The following is an 18,480-nucleotide window of genomic DNA, read 5'->3' as shown; positions in this document are numbered from 1 at the left end:
GACAGAATTATATTAACAAGCGTCGGTGGTGTAAAGGTTAGCATGGTTGCCTTCCAAGCAGTCGATCCGGGTTCGATTCCCGGCCGACGCACATATTTTTTTCTATTCCATTTTAATACTTTCTTTACATTTCAGTAAACAGAAATCATTTTTAGATTTTTGATACAAGGAATAAAACAATAATAGGCCTTCTATATTGCATTAGAATCTGCAAAAGTCCTGCCAGCAGGATCTGAATAAGTTACTAAACTGGACTTGATCTCCAAGTCCTGCCAGCAGAGGTTTGAACAGGGTACTAGACTGTATTGGGTCTAAAGTCCTGCCAAAAGAGGTCTGAATAGGGTACTAGACTGGATTGCATCTCCGTCAACAGCTGTCTGAATAAGGTACTACACTGGATGTGATATCAAAGTGCTGCCAACAGCTGTCTGAATAGGCAAAGAACTCTTTTATAGCTCTTTGGAATAGGGTAGAAGACTGGATTTAATCTAGAAGTCCTGCTAACATGCAGCTGTCTAAATAGGGCTTGCCAATAGAGGTCTGAATAAGGTATAAGACTGGATTGGACCTCTAAGTCCTGCCAGCAGAGGTCTGAACAGGGTACTAGACTGTATTTGAGATACAATTCAGTCTAGTACCTTATCAAAGTCCTCCCAACAGAGGTCTGAATAGGGTAATGGACTGGGTTGCATCTCTAAGTCCTGCCAGCAGAGGTCTGAATAGGGTACTAGACTGGATTGGATCTCAGTCAGTAGAGGTCTGAATAAGGTATTAGACAGCATGCACTTGCCAGCAGAGGTCTAAATTGGGTACTAGACTGCATTGGATCTTTGAATCTTGCAAGTAGAAGTCTGAATAGTGTACAAGACTGGACTGGATCTCTAAGTCTCAGAAAAGGGTACTACCGGTAGACTGGATTGAATCTCTGAATCTTGTAAGAAGAGGCCTGATAGATTCAGGGGTTAAAGACTGGAATAAATCTCTGAGTGTTGCCAGTTGAGGTCTGAAAAGTGTACCAGACTGGATTGGTAAAAGAATACACTGTCATATCCTTTATTCAGGATCACTTATCAGTGTTCTACACTGAGTGTTACGATCCATCACTAAGCATTATTTTAAAGCGTATACCAACATTCTAGACAAATATTTTTTAGGTAAGTTTACAAACTCAAATAACAACGTATTTTTATTCCAATTTATAAAATAGCATTTTTCCCACATTGACAATGTTTTATAGCAACACAATTTTAACAGCAATAAATATAAACACAGTAACAGCACATGCAATGTATTTTTAACAGGAAACTTAAATAAATCTGGATGAAGCAATAAGGTAATACAATGTATATGGTTTATTTAGCGAATAACGCCACAACTTTTGCTGAGAATTATGTACATATTGTGAAATCAGTTAATTCCGTGGGCATGAAAATTTCATGCGTTTGGCCAAAAAAGGGTATTTTGTGGGTACATGCATTCAGTGACTTCAACCTTTGAAGATAAAATGAACAGAAATTTTACTTGTTCATTTGAATTTAATTTCAGGGTTGTTGAAACCATATAATCCATTAAGATGGGTTCCTCATGAATATTAGTGATTTCACAGAACTGAACAGACAAGACATAAATAAGAAGTGTGACAACATAAAAAGACAGAAAAACTTGTAATATCAATATAACATATTATAGTGTGCTTAATTTCAGTTACAAAAGTGTGGCACAATACAAACAGTAAAAGGAAATTTTTCTTAACTTATTTTAAAATAGTAAATGTTCAAGAACAAGTTTCTATTTGTTGGGTTTAGAGTCGCACTGACACAATTTAGGTCAAATGTGACTTTTCCATCTTTTGATGGTGGAGGAAGACCCTAGGTTACCCTCCCAGTATTATTTCATCGTTGGCGGGCAGCTAGGTAGAACAACCAACCTTCGCTGGCTTCCACACATGAAGAATTCTACCTCGTATGCAAGGTTTTGAACCCACATCGGGGAGGGGCAAGTGATCTGAAGTCAGCAACCTTAACCACTCGATCACAGAGGCCCCTCAAACAATATCAATATTTACTGCAGTTGAACTACAATTCTATATGATGCCGGATGTGTCATAAATGTCTACATATACAATGTAATTTGTTACAAGTTACAATGTAACATATCAAGTGAACTGTTGGTATTCCAAGCTACTGTTACTTGGCTGCATCATGCGCTGTATAAATATAACAATTTTTAAAAAAACTATACATTTTGAGAAACTTTGTATATTTTGATATTATTTCATAATAAAATGGTTACCATGCACAATATACAAATTAGCAGCTAAAATAAGATCAGCAAAAATCAAAAAGCATCATCATGAAAATACTGAGTACTATACTGTGAAATCATTTAATTCTTTGGGCATGAAATTTCACAGTTTTGGCCCAAACAACCTTTTTGTGGGTATATGAATTCGTGGATTTCAATGTTTGTAGATAAAATAAATGTGACTTTTATTTGCTCACGGGAATTAAATTTTATAGACAGATGCAATCTCAAAATCCATGAAAAATTGTCCCTTATGAATATTAATGATTTTACAGTATTTGAAATTAGAGTTTTGCATCTTGGAAAAAACCACAGTCAGATTAAAGACAAGAGCTGTCAGTGGACAGCGCGCTCGACTATTCTCAATGCTTGATAATATAATATAAGCTATGAGTAAAACTTTAACATTACAAGTAAGCATATTCTAAGTTGAAAAGTGGCCATAATTCAGTCAAAATGCTTGATAGAGTTGCCTCCTCCTTTTTACAGACTGGGGTCATGATGGTAAACAAGTATGCAAAATATCAAAGCAGTATCTCAATGGGCTATGAAAATATTTGGGGTGGTAGGCAAACTTTAATATTATATTCGAAGTCGAAAAGGGGCCATAATTCAGTCAAAATGCTTGATAGAGTTGCCTCCTCCTTTTTACAGACTGGGGTCATGATGATAAACAAGTATGCAAAATATCAAAGCAATATCTCAATGGGCTATGAAAATATTTGGGGTGGTAGGCAAACTTTAATATTATATTCTAAGTCGAAAAGGGGCCATAATTCAGTCAAAATGCTCGATAGAGTTGCCTCCTCCTTTTTACAGACTGGGGTCATGATGGTAAACAAGTATGCAAATTATCAAAGCAATATCTCAATGGACTTTGAAAATATTTAGGGTGGTACGCAAACTTTAACATTATATTCAAGTCGAAAAGGGGCCATAATTCAGTCAAAAGCTTGATAGAGTTGCCTCCTCCTTTTTACAGACTGGGGTCATGATGATAAACAAGTATGCAAAATATCAAAGCAATATCTCAATGGGCTATGAAAATATTTGGGGTGGTAAGCAAACTTTAACATTATATTCAAGTCAAAAAGGGGCCATAATTCAGTCAAAATGCTTGAAAGAGTTGCCTCCTCCTTTTTACAGACTGGGGTCATGATGATAAACCAGTATGCAAAATATCAAAGCAATATCTCAATGGACTTTGAAAATATTTGGGGTGGTACGCAAACTTTAACATTACAATAAGCATATTCTAAGTCGAAAAGGGGCCATAATTCAGTCAAAATGCTTGATAGAGTTGCCTCCTCCTTTTTACAGACTGGGGTCATGATGGTAAACAAGTATGCAAAATATCAAAGCAATATCATAATGGACTTTGAAAATATTTGGGGTGGTACGCAAACTTTAACATTTGTGTGACGCTAACGCTAACGATCACGCTCATGCCGACACCGGGGCGAGTAGGATAGCTCCCCTATTCTTCGAATAGTCGAGCTAATAAAACTACTATATATTTAATGCCCATAAAGACGAACACTGTTGGTGGCACATTACAGTAATCATATTAATCATTTAAAAGCTTTACAATAGTATTACAGTTAAACCTGTTGTTTTTTTCAATGCAGTCAATCCTGTACATAAAGACCACCTGAGCGAGCCAAAAAGTGTTTTCTACTTGCAGGTAGTCTTAATTCACATAATAAACTATACAGCAAATATTTAAACTGGAAATGAAACTAGTTTAAATGGTGTCTTGACTACATGTGGTCTTAATTTATACTAATTTATTTTAAGTAAACTGTGAAACAAGTTCAAAAACTTACATCAGTCACTCTCAACACCTCATTTCTGATGGAATCTATTGTCACTAGGGTATGAGAGAAGAGAAACTAGTTTCCCTTTTAATGCTGAGCATCAAACACAGGAGATACTGGTATCATGTTTCAGGTCTTTGGTATGACACAACCGGAGATCGTACCTAACAAGTAGTCTTAAACACAGGTTTGACTGTATATGACCAATACACTCTAAACTAGCACTTTGGTGATTTGAACTCAAACATGTACCGGGTATATTAATACAATAAAACATCTGCAGATCCCATGAATTTTTAACAATCATTTTCTTCTGAATGAATGTACACCTGCTTTAGCACTTTAAGCAATTAATGTTCCTATCTTCAGCTGACACTCTTTCAAATCAAGGTGAAAGTCATTATCTATCCAATGGGTTGCTGCTCAATACAACTTCAACTATTTCTATAAACTCTTATTTCTAAAAAGAAGCTACATGACAATTTTATCTAAAATAAAGTCGGAATGTCTCATTCTGGAAAATAAACATTATTTTTAAAAAAAAAACAACTTGCTTGTTACTTGCATGTAAAACATAGAAAAGTATAAAAGATAAGAACAAACTTTGAAAAACACGAGATGGAATGCAGTTTAAGCATAGCCGACAATCAATAATAAATACTGGTACAGCTCATAATTTTTTTTATAACTGTTTTAAAGGTATTCAACTTTTTTATATTAAACTAACAAAGAAAATATTTTCACTATAAAATTATCAAGAAGTGTGAAACCTAACAAACACATCACTGAATCAAAATAACAACAACAACAAGGTTCTGAAATAATAAATATTGGATTTCTCAACACTAAAGCCCACTTTGTACAAAAATAAATAAAAATACCAATCAATATGGATTCAAGGTGTGTATTACCATAGTTACCCATCTATAAGACAGGTTCCTTTGATTACTTAAAATAATTGGCAGTACTGTGCATTCTTTTATAAGTACTAGCGGTAAATCATATTAACTCCCTTATCATTAGTTGAGGCAACACATAAGGTCTAATTTTAAATAGAAAAACCATGTGTTATCAGCAATTAAACGTGGTATATGTCTTAGTCAGAAACCATTAATGAAACATGTATGACTTGATAAATATGTGCCTACAGCCTGTGCAGCCAGTTGGTAAAATCTGATAGTTTTGTTTTGTTTCTATCTTATCACATCTCCCTAAATATAAAACTTGATGTGTATCCATAGGACACTGGTGCCTCCACTTCCTGTCACTGTATTTGGTTTCATGACTCTAGGTGAAATATTTTTTAATATATATGCAACATAAACTTTTACGCATCTTATATGTACTTTTAACTAAGTCAAGGACCCTAACTCTGGTCTGACTGAATGAAATCCCAAACAGAACACAAGGTGCACAACTTCACATGCTATTTAACAATCCTCTAATGTTTTATGACTCTACATCAAACACTTTTTGAGATGCATGTGATACAAACTTGAATGCACTTTATGCATATTTTTTTCTTTATCAAGAGCCATAACTCTGTTCAGACCAAAAGAAATCACAAACAAATCCACAGGGGCACAAGTTCACATGCTGAATAACATTCCTGTTATGATTCATGACCCTTGGTCAAATACGTTCCAAGATACATGCGACTCAAACTTTTATGCCTTTCGTGCATATTTTCGACTAAGTAAATGGCCAAAACTCTGGTCTGGCTGAGTGCAGTCTCAAACAAAACCCCTGGTGTGCAACTTCACATGCTGAATAATATACCTATCATGTTTCATAACCTGGGTAAAATACTTTTTGAGATACATGCGACACAAACTTTTAGGCACTTTTATATATTTTTGACTATCACAGTTAAAGGCCATAACACTGGTCTGGCTGTGTGAAATCTCCATTAAAATACCAGGGGCAGAACTTCACATGCTGAATAACAATTCCGTGAGGTTTTATGACTCTAGGACAAATACTTTTTGAGATATGCACAACGCAAATAAGGATAGATGGACGGACATGGGCAGCTGTAAGTGCCCCTGCCTCTACCGCAAAATTTATGGGGCACAAAAATTGATAAAAAGACATCTCCCTCTTTAAGAATTATTCAGTAGTGCCATTTAATATAAACAAGCACTGTTTGTAAAAAATGTATGTCCCCCATAATGGCCTCTCCCATTTCAGTCCCAGAAATCACTATAGACAAGCCCCTTTGCCTGCTGACACCCAGCACAATAAGGCAATCATCCTATTAAGTGTGTGCACTTTAGGCCAAAGCATTCTTTGGTTACTGAGCTTAAATTATTTTGCAGTGTCAAGGTCATTATGACCTTGATCTTTGACCTACTGATCCCCAAAACGACAGCAGAGTTGAAACCATTTTCAGTCTTGAGGTCACAGTGACCCTGACCTTTGACCTACTAACATTAAGGGTCATGGGTCATATACTGACCACAGGCAACCATCCTATGAAATTTAACCTTTGTGAGACATAGCATTCCCTAGATACTAACAGGTAACTAAGATTAAAGTGATCTACAAACTGACCAACAATGAGCAAAACAATATACCTGCTGTTTTTGGAAGGGGGGAGGGGATCATAAAAATTAAAGTATACACTTGAAAACTGCATCTAAGTAACAGGCATAGAAATAAAACATCACTTCAGTCATAATTATTTTACATTCCCTTTAACCTTCCCTCTATCCATTCACATGGACATGTAACAACCTTTAAAGTAAAAATAAAAGTTTACATTATAAAACACTATTTAACATATACTAATATGTACAAAATAAATAATGAGAAATGGACAAATAAACTGCCTCTATGAATGGCACTAGGAGGTACCAGTGAGTATGATGTTACTAACTATGAAATGAGACGATGCAAACACAGTTTTTTGTTTTAAAAGAATATGTTTGTACGGACTGAAATATTGTTCATTCCACCTGTGTTGTTTTTTATATATATATACTGGAAACATATTGTAAGATCCAGATATATATTATTTTTCATTTCACAGTCTTCAGGGATGGTAGTAAGAAATTCTTGAATTTTAAAGACATCTGTTATAAATGTCTTTTTTCCTGTGTAAAATTACGGCCCATGAAATGTTTACATTTTTTTAAAGTGAAATGTCATTCTGGTTTTGAGATAACTTAAAAGTCCATCAACAATTTAAACTAAAGTTGAAATTTCAAAATTTTTTGCTGTTCAAAATAACTGATTTACAATGAAAAAAAAGAATCCTATCAAAATTGTTTTATAACGATAAATTCAAAATGAATATAGATAAAAATGAATATAGATATTTTGGAAATTGAAAAAACTCCTATTACCTTTCTTTGGTTTAAAAAAAATGAATGCTATTGTCTTATATTCAAAGAGAAATCATGGAAAAATCTTGTTAGTACATGTACATCATCTTTGCCCATTTTTTGTAAATTCATGATTCTTTCAACCAGGTTCAGTCAACCAATACAGTACAATAAACATCAAGATACTTTGAAATCATTTCATTTTGTGGGCATGTAATTTCGTGGTTTTTTGCCAAAAGCTACTTCATGTAATTCATGGATTTCAACTTTTAAACCAAACATAACATATATTCAAACAAATTCTTTACAAACCAACAATAAAATATTAATCTCTGAACATCATAAATGCCATTTCTCTTAAGTAGAAAGCCAAACGTCAAGAAATTTATAAACACATTGTACATATTAAGTAAGATATATTTCTTAAGTATGAATAAAACATAAATCTGTATCAAAAACTCTTTGAAATTTATTTTTAAAATGTTGTACCTATACCATTGTACAAAATGGTTAAAGGAACCTAAAATCACTCTCTTCACTGTTAATAACACCTGGATTTGTTAAGTAATACCAGTAATATACCCTGGTGTAAAAGGGGAGATTCTCCACCCCCAGAAAATATTGTTTCTCACCAAGATTCCCTAAAATGTTTCTAAAAACAGTACTTTATCAAGCTGCATCTCGTAAGTATTTAACATACTTTTTTGCACATAAACAACTCTTGCTCAAAAATTTAGCCAACTATCAAACAATGAATTTTTCTTCTATAAAATCAATGATCATTTTAAAAGTTTATTGTTAACAATTACCATGGATCAATTTTCATCAATATCTCAAAATTAACCATGAAATTCCTTTGTTAGATCCAACTGGTACTTTTAATAATAATGCATATTCAGAAAAGAAGTTATGTTTTTATTCCCCAAAAAATAAACCAGTAACAAGAGGACCATGATGGTCCTGAATCGCTCACCTGTCCCAACATGACCCAGTTTTGAACTGAGTATGACGTCGTTTTTTTTCTATTATTTGACATAGTGACCTAGTTTTTGAGCTCATGTGACCCAGTTTTGAACCTAACCTAGATATCATCAAGATGAACATTCAGACCAACTTTCATACAGATCCCATGAAAAATATGGCCTCTAGAGAGGTCACAAGGTTTTTTCATTATTTGACCTACTGACCTAGTTATTGACGGCACATGACCCAGTTTCAAACTTGACCTAGATATCATCAAGGTGAACATTCTGACTAAATTTCATGAAGATCCATTCAAAAGGATGGCCTCTAGAGAGGTCACAAGGTTTTTCTATTTTTAGACCTAATGACCTAGTTTTTGACCGCAGCTGACTCAGTTTCGAAACTGACCTATATTTCATCAAGATGAACATTCTGACCAACTTTCATACAGATCCCATGAAAAATATGGCCTCTAGAGAGGTCACAAGGTTTTTCTATTATTTGACCTACTGACCTAGTTTTTGAAGGCACATGACCCAGTTTCGAAACTGACCTAGAAATCATCAAGGTGAACATTCTGACCAATTTTCATGAAGATCTTTTGAAAAATATGACCTCTAGAGAGGTCACAAGGTTTTTCTATTTTTAGACCTACTGACCTAGTTTTTAAACACAGTTGACCCAGTTTCGAACTTGGCCTAGATATCATCAAGATGAACATTCAGACCAACCTTCATACAGATCCCATGAAAAATATGGCCTCTAGAGAGGTCACAACGTTTTTTTATTATTTGACCTACTGACCTAGTTATTGAAGGCACGTGACCCAGTTTCAAATTTGACCTAGATGTCATCAAGGTGAACATTCTGACCAATTTTCATGAAGATCCATTCAAAAGTATGACCTCTAGAGAGGTCACAAGGTTTTTCTATTTTTAGATCTAATGACCTAGTTTTTGACCGCAGCTGACCCAGTTTCAAACTTGACCTAGATATCATCAAGATGAACATTCAGACCAACTTTCATACAGATCCCATGAAAAATATGGCCTCTAGAGAGGTCACAAGGTTTTTCTATTATTTGACCTACTGACCTAGTTTTTGATGGCACGTGACCCAGTTTCGAACTTGACCTAGATATCATCAAGGTGAACATTCTGACCAATTTTCATGAAGATCTTTTGAAAAATATGGCCTCTAGAGAGGTCACAAGGTTTTTCTATTTTTAGACCTACTGACCTAGTTTTTGACCGCACGTGACCCAGTTTCGAACTTGACCTAGATATCATCAAGATGAACATTCTGACCAACTTTCATAAAGATCCCATGAAAAATGTGACCTCTAGAGAGGTCACAAGCAAAAGTTTACGCACGCACGGACGGACGGATGGACGGACGGACGACGGACGCTGCGCGCTCACAAAAGCTCACACTGTCACTTTGTGACATGTGAGCTAAAAAGGTGAGCTAAGGAACAATAGAAGAATCAGTTGCTCATTCAAAACATAATGAGACATTCCAAGGAAGTGAACTTGGAAAAGTTTCAAAATAAGCTTGAAACTTACTTCTAAAAAAAAAAGCTCAAATCCAGTTAGTATAACGTACTGTTTGATTCAGCAGTTCTGTAACAGAGATTTTAAACCTTTTGCTCTCTATATTAGCTTTATGACCCAAAACTCTTTGCAAAATTCTCACCATGAAAAATTGTGTACTTTCTTTATTTCAACAGTCTTCTTATCTCTTTATGATTTTTTTCTTTGCTAAGATATCCTGAAAGTCTTAAAAGAATCCATAAACTGTAATAGTTTTGGTGTATAATAAATGACAAATTCAAATCGATTTAATATTTCTTCGGAAAAAAAACTGAAATAACCCTGTTACCACATACATTGGATTTCTATAGAATAACGTACAAAATCAATATACGATTGGTATCATTTCTAAAATTAACAAAAAGTCCCATTACAGAACAGGTGAATCAATCAGTAATACTAAACAGAATTTGAAACATGAGCAAATATCAAGCACAGCATAAAAATCTACCTTATAGAAATACTTTAATTACATTTTTTTGTAAAGTCAATCTCACAACAACAGCTGTTTGTAAAACACATAATTTTATGCTCCCCTCCAGTGATGGCCTGTGGGAGGCAAGCGGGTATGTGATATTGTATGCTGTGGCCTTGACCTTTGACCAAATGACCTAATAACATCAGGGGTCATCTACTGACTACAGGAAACCCCCTGAAGAAAATTCACAGCCAAAGCATTCTTTAATTATTGAGCAGAAACTGTTTTCAGTATAGAAGTCATAGTGACCTTTGAACCACAGACCCCTAAAACAATAGGGGTCATCTACTAACAACAGGACTGGTAATCATCCTATGAAGTTTGATGAATGTTGGCCAAAGCATTATTTAGTTACTGAGCAGGAACTGTTTTCAGTCTAGAGATCGTTGTGGCCTCTGAACCACAGACCACTAATGATTGTAGGCCAAAGCATTATTTAGATATTGAGCAGGAACCAACTGACCAACCAACAAGGAGCAAAACAATATCTCTTTTCTTCAGAGTGGCATTTTTACTGTTATGGAATTCTAGATCACTGTAGTAAAGGTTCATTGCTCTCTGAGTTATGTCGAGAATTTATAAATAACGTTTCTTCCTCCTCATCTGAAGACTCTGATGGCGCTGCTCGTACATCGTTAAACCACTGTTTCGTCAAGTTCGTCATCTGTGTCTTCGCATCACGTACCTCCTGTAGCCATATAAAAGATAAATATATACATCTAATAGTCCATATTTTTATTAAATATAAATGTTGCCTGATTTGCCAATGCCAGGACATATATTATTTTAGAATTTCTTCTATTTTCTTCTATTTTACAAAAACCAAATGCAAGTATGACATCACTCTAAAAGTATCCAGATGTATGACGGTGCGTGGTATGTTTTGAATTATGAAGACATTTTGTTACATGAAAATACCATTTAAATTCTTTGCCTATGAAAATACAGAAGTAAAAGTAATATTTGCATAAACACAACAAAGCTTGTGATAAGTTTTAATACAGTTGTACAAAAGTAACAACAAGAGACAAGTTTAAGAAAGTAGCTAGGGCCTGTATCAATGCAATGTTTATACAGTGAAACACCGCTCGCTCGAGCATCGATGACTCGAGCACCCCGGCTCGCTCGAGCAATTCATGTGGTCCCCGCCAATTTCCTTCTATTTTCTATGTGAAATTACCATGGCTGGGTCGAGCATCGATAACTCGATCGCTCGAGCATGACACCTGGTCCCTGTGTATTAATTTACTCTTTGTTGCTTATGGCAAACTCGAGCAGAGGTGTCAAAATTTTTCACACCTTCGGCGGTTAGAATTATTAATGTTAATTCAAAATTTTCGCACATCGTGAGAACTGCATGGTCTATTCTCCGACTATCTTAAATGTTTGTTTGTCTGTATATTTGATCTGATATTGAGATTAATTATTGATGAAAGGTGGAAGAAAAATTCTATTGATCAAAATTGTTATTAATTATTACTTTTTTCTGCAGGATCGAGAAGATAATGATGAGATCTTAATATTTTAATCAACAGTTGTTTCCATGCAAATAAAGGAATTATATAGCCTTTTCATAAAATTGAGACGATAATTATGAGATCTTAATTTGGAGAAGAAAACTGCGAATTCGATTACAGTATTTCAAATAAACAAGAGCTGTCTCCATAGGATGACACATGCCCCCGATCTGGCACTTTGAATGAATAGTTATGGCCGATGTTAGAGTTTAGGACCTTTGACCTACGGACCTGGGTCTTGTGCGCGACACGTCGTCTTACTGTGCCACACATTCATGCGTAGTTATTTTAAAATCCATGCATGAATGACAAAGATATGGACCGGACATGCCCATCATTGCACTATCATGAAATATGACCTTTAACGTCTAAGTGTGACCTTGACTTTTGAGCTACGGACCTGGGTCTTGCGCGCGACAAGTCGTCTTACTGTGGTACACATTCATGCCAAGTTATTTGAAAATCCATCCATGGATGACTAAGATATAGACCGGACACGAATGCACTATCAAGAAAAATGACCTTTAATGTCTAAGTGTGACCTTGACCTTTGAGCTATGGACCTGGGTCTTACACGCGACACGTCGTCTTACTGTGGTACACATTCATGCCAAGTTATTTGAAATTCCATCCATGGATGACAAAGATATGGACCGGACACGAAAATTGCGGACAGACCGACAGACGGTTCAAAAACTATATGTCTCCCTTCGGGGGCATAAAAATGTCTTAGCTGTTTCTTCACACGTGCCATTACAATCTATCATAAATAACGTTTGTAATATGTTTTTTGAAAATGTCACGAGTGTGTTATTATTACGCATCACCGTTTCCTCTGCAAATGGTCTCAATGACAATTGGTAAAACAAACTTCAATTTTCTTCGTATGTTGGTCAATGTTTGGGTCGCTCGAAACCATGGATAACTCGAGCATTTTGCTCATCCCCTTGCGACCTCGAGCGAGCGGTGTTTCACTGTAATCTGTAAGGTAAGACTTTAGAATGGCAAATATTCAATTTGCTGTAATTTTGTCTTTTGCATAGTCGTATCACTGAAATTTTGCTGAGTCATCATAACCTGCTGAATGACAATGATTTCCTTGCAATGTATACATATTTGACCATACCAGAGCAAAATGAATATTTAGCATTTTAAAGTCTAAATCTATGTTTTGGACTTTTAAAAAATGTCGGTGAATACAGGCCCTGAATATATCGGTACTGCAATAAATGAACTGACCTGCTGCGTGAATTTTCTCGTGAAGAATGGAATAAGGTATCTAGCATCAACCCGCACAAATCCTTTATGCGATGGCTTAGAAAAGCTAACTTCAGCTTCACTCTCCGTAAATTCTGATAAATGCTCACTGTCGACTGTATCACCCTGAAATAAACACGCCCAAATTTACTCCTAATAAAAATGGTCTGCTTCAACTGTGAAGTAGCTTAGTATATACATGCAGAAAAATAACTTAAATTTTCAAGGCATAAAAAGCAGTCAAGAGCTTGTGGATTTCAATTTCAAAAGGAAATTTTGTCTGTTAGGATTTAATTTTGAGGACTGACACTGCTGCTGTGATATCCACAAAAATAGTCTGTCAATATGTATATTTTTTTGTCAAAATTTTCTTTTATATGTACAGTATAATGTAGAAAGTGTGACATTACTACTCTGATGAGTACAGAACACTAGAAATGTCTGTCACATATTTTTTTGTGATTCATTTTACAAAAACATCTTGTTAATGTAAGCATATGGTTATTCTAACTCATTTATTTGCTTATGAAGCAAGTCATGCATGTCTTTCACAATATACAAGTATTTTTTACCTTATCAAAGGCTTATCGAGATGGCTTAATTATTTTTATGACCTGATTTTTTATAATTGCCATTCCTCTAATGGGACAGTGACAGTCCAAGTCTCACTGTCCCTAAACAATACCCTACAGATTGAAACAGCAGTGTTCAGTAGATATATAGTTACTATAGTCCCCACTTCGGTTCTGAGTGAAAACCCTTATTTACCCATACTGCCCCTACCTGACTAGGGCATGCAGACAGAACTTTTGTATGCACTTTTTTGTTTTTCATAGTAAGTATTGTCATTTGATTAGACTCCAATACTAAATGTGAGTCAACTTGGGCGAAAAACTAAGGCCTCCAACATTTTACTTTAAAAAGTAGAAAGTATCTTGAAACCTACTCCATGACATTCAGCCCCGACTACTGTCTGGGCTTCTAAAAAGTGCAATTAAGGTGCACACAAAGGTACAGTATGCTGCATTTCGTATATATTTACATAAGCATTTTTGTGTAAGGTAAAGATATAATAAAATAATAAAAATTTTAACATATTAAACCCCTTGTGAATATCAACATGGTTTATACCTATTCCTATTTTTATTCTTTACTTTTTCTTTACAATGATTATTATATAGTTACTTAAATATTCCATCAATACATCTTTATATTTAAAAACAATTAAAAATGAAATTGTAATATTTCTTCTAATTACCTCCCTTTATATATTTTTCATAAACTAAGTTATGACATGTGGGTTACACCTGTTATGCCTCAGTAATTTGTAAATTTATCACCAGCAACCTTTTCACACTTTCTTAATTTGTTTCGAACAGAACAGGAAGTTTATTTAACAAATACACTACAGGCACATATAATTTCTTATTCTATATCTATTTTATCTATCCAATCGTAAACATTCATTTGCAACACGTGACCGTACAATATATTACCTGACTGGAAGCATGAGCGTACAAAATATTGTATTTTTTCCGCATTTAGACAGTTCAAAAAGTCCCTTGTTAAACATACAATAAAGCCCGAAACGTGTGAAAATGTTCCGAATGTAAATCGGGTGAAGTAGGCACTCTATGCACAGAGTTTGATTATGCGTCTTGAAATCAGGAGGTCAGAAATATCATTTTTAATTTAAACTCAAATAAACAGATATAGAATAAAAAGGTTATTTAACATTGAACTGTACAATACAAGATATATTTGGACTCGTACCCAGCTCTGGGTACAAGTCCAAATATATCTCTGTATTGTACAGAACAATAATAAATATAAATAATATAATATGATTCTCAAGGTCAGAGGAATTGACAATAATATGACGTGGAAAATGGAAGACTTATTTCCATCAAAAGAAATACACATGTGATAAGCTGGAAAAAAAGAAGAAATGGTTGGAATTTATTCACTTAATCTTTAATTCATCATACATAATGGGGAATGAACATAATTAAAGAGCAAGCGACTCGGATATGTCATTCAAATTCAGAACTACCGGTAAATGGCTTGTAAATAAACATGTTGCTATGATATAAAGAATGCTTGTACTACTTATTTAAGACAACTTGACAGTTGAGCAGTTAAATATAAACATCCTTATTATTTATCATCAATAGGAATGTACAGATCTACTGTATTCTAATATAATCTGAAATCATTAGTCCCCCACCTCTGATTCATTTAGTTACTTGCGGAGAACAGGTTTGTACTGGTACAGAATCCAGGAACACTGGTTAGGTTAACTGCCCGCCGTTATATGACTGAAATACTGTTGAAAAACGGCGTTAAACCCAAAACAAACAAACAAACAAACTTGTTCACCATCAATAGCTGACTCTGTACAGCAAGAAACATAATTCCATCCTGCTTTTTGCATGAATTATGGCCCCTTTTGGACTTAGAAAGTATCTGATTTCTTGGTTAAGTTTTGTGTTTAGGTGAACTTTTCTCCGTAATGGTCAAAGCTGTTGCTACAAAACTTAGAGCAGTGATTTTCCATTAAAAGCTGACTCTGCACAGCAAGTATCGTAACTATACATTGCGTTTTGCAAGAATTGTTACTCCTTTTGGACTAAGAAAATCATGGGTAGGACAATATTTCTATTATACAGAGACCAAAAAATCAGATAAGCGTCTGCATCCGCAAGGCGGTGCTCTTATTAATACTCCGCTAGCCTAGTATTACAGTCATATTTTGCTACATACTACTCACTTCTAAGAATGACCTTAGCACGATCTCAGAGACATAACGCTACTTGTATTTTGCAATTGGTTGCCCAAACAGTCAGTCTGGACTTTCAAACAATAACAGCTTACAGCAGAGAGACAGCTGTAACAGCTATCCTCCACTTAACCTACTGACTTGAAACTTCCCCTCAAAATATCTACAAATATAGTTGCAATTTAAATATTCCAGAAAAGTTTGAAAAACTTTATAAACATACCAAAAGTGGATAAAATGTCTTGCAAAATAGTTATTTTGTCAAAGTTTACTTAGTTTATCTTTATTGACATAAATCATTGAAAAAAAAAATAATGACATAATAAATACTTATTACCTCCCTTTAATATCATAACCATATTTTGTTTATCTGCTCATGCTATTTACTACAGAGGATAAAAAAGAGGTATGGGACAGTTCCCAATAAAATTTATGAATAAAATGAGTGGGTGCATTTTATAGACATAAAATTGATTTATATTATAGCAAATGAGCAATTTTTGTGGCTAAAATATCAACCTTCGATAACACAGAAACAATCATCAATCTATTTCGCGAATCTGCTCACATCTGTAAAAAAAGAGTTTCTTATTCTCTGCCCCAATAACCAAGCTAGTACACCTTGCTAAAACTACCTTTTGCACCGACCTTTTACAAGCCAGCCTGATAGCTTCCTTACATGGAAGATTTCTACATCCCAAACTGGGTTTCAGCCACACTTGCTTCTATATTTGTATTGTATATTGTGTTGTATATTCTAGTTCTAGTACCTTTCACTGTAATCCCAGTCTGTCTAGTTACCTCCCCTGACAGTCCGTCCCTAGAGCCACAAGTAAATGACAATCTGATTAAAGTACATGATCTTCTAAACAAAGATCTGAGATCTTAGGATGACCAATTCACATTCATCTTTCTGTATATCTGAATTTCCAATATTGCTATTTTTATATTCGCAAATCTATTTTTATTTGAACCAATCAGACGATTTGTTTCAACATGCAGTTGGCTGAACCATCAAACTGGCGTCAATGAGGTATTATAATGACCAGTTTCCTATCTTGTCACTGGTATAATACCGGTCAGTACGCATGCACATACAGGGAGACAGGTCTAGCGTTTTATCTACACTTCTGTGATATTAATTCGAAATATACCTAAAAAAACACAGGTGATAGACAAAAGAGCTACAGTGAAGTACAAGAGGGCCATGATGGCCCTATATCGCTCACCTGCTATCATTGCACTTGAGGACAAGAAGGTCCTCAGAAAAAATATCTAAGTCCAAAGGACAGGAACAACAAAGGAAAGAAATTTAACCAAAAAGAAAAAGAATTCTTACAAGGTACAGAAATGTCAAAATACACCTAAAAATTGGAGGTACCATCCATGTTGTACCACAGAAAAGTGGTCTCGGTTTTTTCCTACGGCCAATAATAAAAAAGTTACTAAAAAATAAGCTATTTATAGTAACGTAAAAGGGAAGTAATTAAAAAGAAAATTATTGTAAGTGAACAAAAGAAGGATCTGCCAAATAAATCTGTTGACATAAATGAAATTTCAGATCAGTATCTTCATTAGTTACGGAGATATACCAATTTTAATTTGAAATAAAGGGAGGTAATTTGACATAAAATCAGTCCATAGTTATCTACCCTGATTGGCTCAGTGCAACTAATGACAATAATGAAATTTCAAATAAGTCCTATAAGTACTTACTGATATAAATCTATTTTGATTACAATCTGGGGAGGTAATCAGATATAAAATAACTCTGGAACCTACAATTGGATCTGATTTACCATGGAATCCAAGATTTATTGTTGTTGAAGATATTTTGGAAGTTTGTATCAAATAAAACCATAAATGAAGTCTCTATATGACTGCGAAAGCCAGAATAGCCAATTTTGGACCTTTAAGGGGCCATAACTCTAGAACCCATGATGGAATCTGGCCAGTTCAAGAAAAGAACCAAGATCTTGTGGTGATACAAGTTGTGTGCAAGTTTGGTTAAAATCAAATCATAAATGAAGCTGCTATTGTGCAGACAAGGTCAAAATAGCTAATTTCGGCCCTTTCAGGGGCCATAACTCTGAAACACATAAAGGGATCTGGCCGGTTCAATAAAGGAACTGAGACCTTATGGCAACACAAGTTTTGTGCAAGTTTGATTAAATTCAAATCATAAATGAAGCTGCTATTGTGCAGACAAGGTCAAAATAGCTAATTCTGGCCCTTTCAGGGGCCGTAACTCCGGAACCCATAATGGAATCTAGCCAGTTCAAAAAAGGAACCAAGATCTTATAGTGATACAAGTTAAGTGCAAGTCTGGTTAAAATAAAATCATAAATGAAGCTGCTATTGTGCAGACATGGTCAAAATAGCTAATTCTGGCCCTTTCAGGGGCCATAACTCTGGAACCCGTATCGGAATCTGGCCAGTTCAAGAAA

The 18,480-nt window shown here is 34.9% G+C and overlaps 1 protein-coding gene and 1 non-coding gene across 2 annotated transcripts in view; one reads left to right on the top strand and one right to left on the bottom strand.

Annotated features, from left to right (window-relative positions):
* Nucleotides 1-19: 19 nt before the first annotated feature.
* On the top strand, nt 20-91 carry Trnag-ucc (transfer RNA glycine (anticodon UCC)). The gene has a single exon. It is a non-coding gene; the product is annotated as a tRNA-Gly (tRNA).
* A 9,780-nt stretch (nt 92-9,871) lies between these two features.
* The window catches only part of LOC123548560 (sodium/hydrogen exchanger 8-like), an 83,383-nt gene continuing 74,774 nt past the window's right edge, over nt 9,872-18,480 (bottom strand). The window contains exons 15-16 of the mRNA XM_045335912.2: nt 13,237-13,380; nt 9,872-11,168 (exon numbers count right to left, since the gene is read on the bottom strand). Of these exons, the coding sequence (XP_045191847.2) occupies nt 11,013-11,168; nt 13,237-13,380 (300 nt within the window). The 3' untranslated portion in view covers nt 9,872-11,012. The remainder of the gene's footprint in view (nt 11,169-13,236; nt 13,381-18,480) is intronic.

This window comes from Mercenaria mercenaria, chromosome 6 (assembly GCF_021730395.1).
Source record: "Mercenaria mercenaria strain notata chromosome 6, MADL_Memer_1, whole genome shotgun sequence".
Classification (NCBI taxonomy): Eukaryota; Metazoa; Mollusca; class Bivalvia; order Venerida; family Veneridae; genus Mercenaria; species Mercenaria mercenaria.
This window is presented reverse-complemented; position numbering and strand designations above follow the sequence as displayed.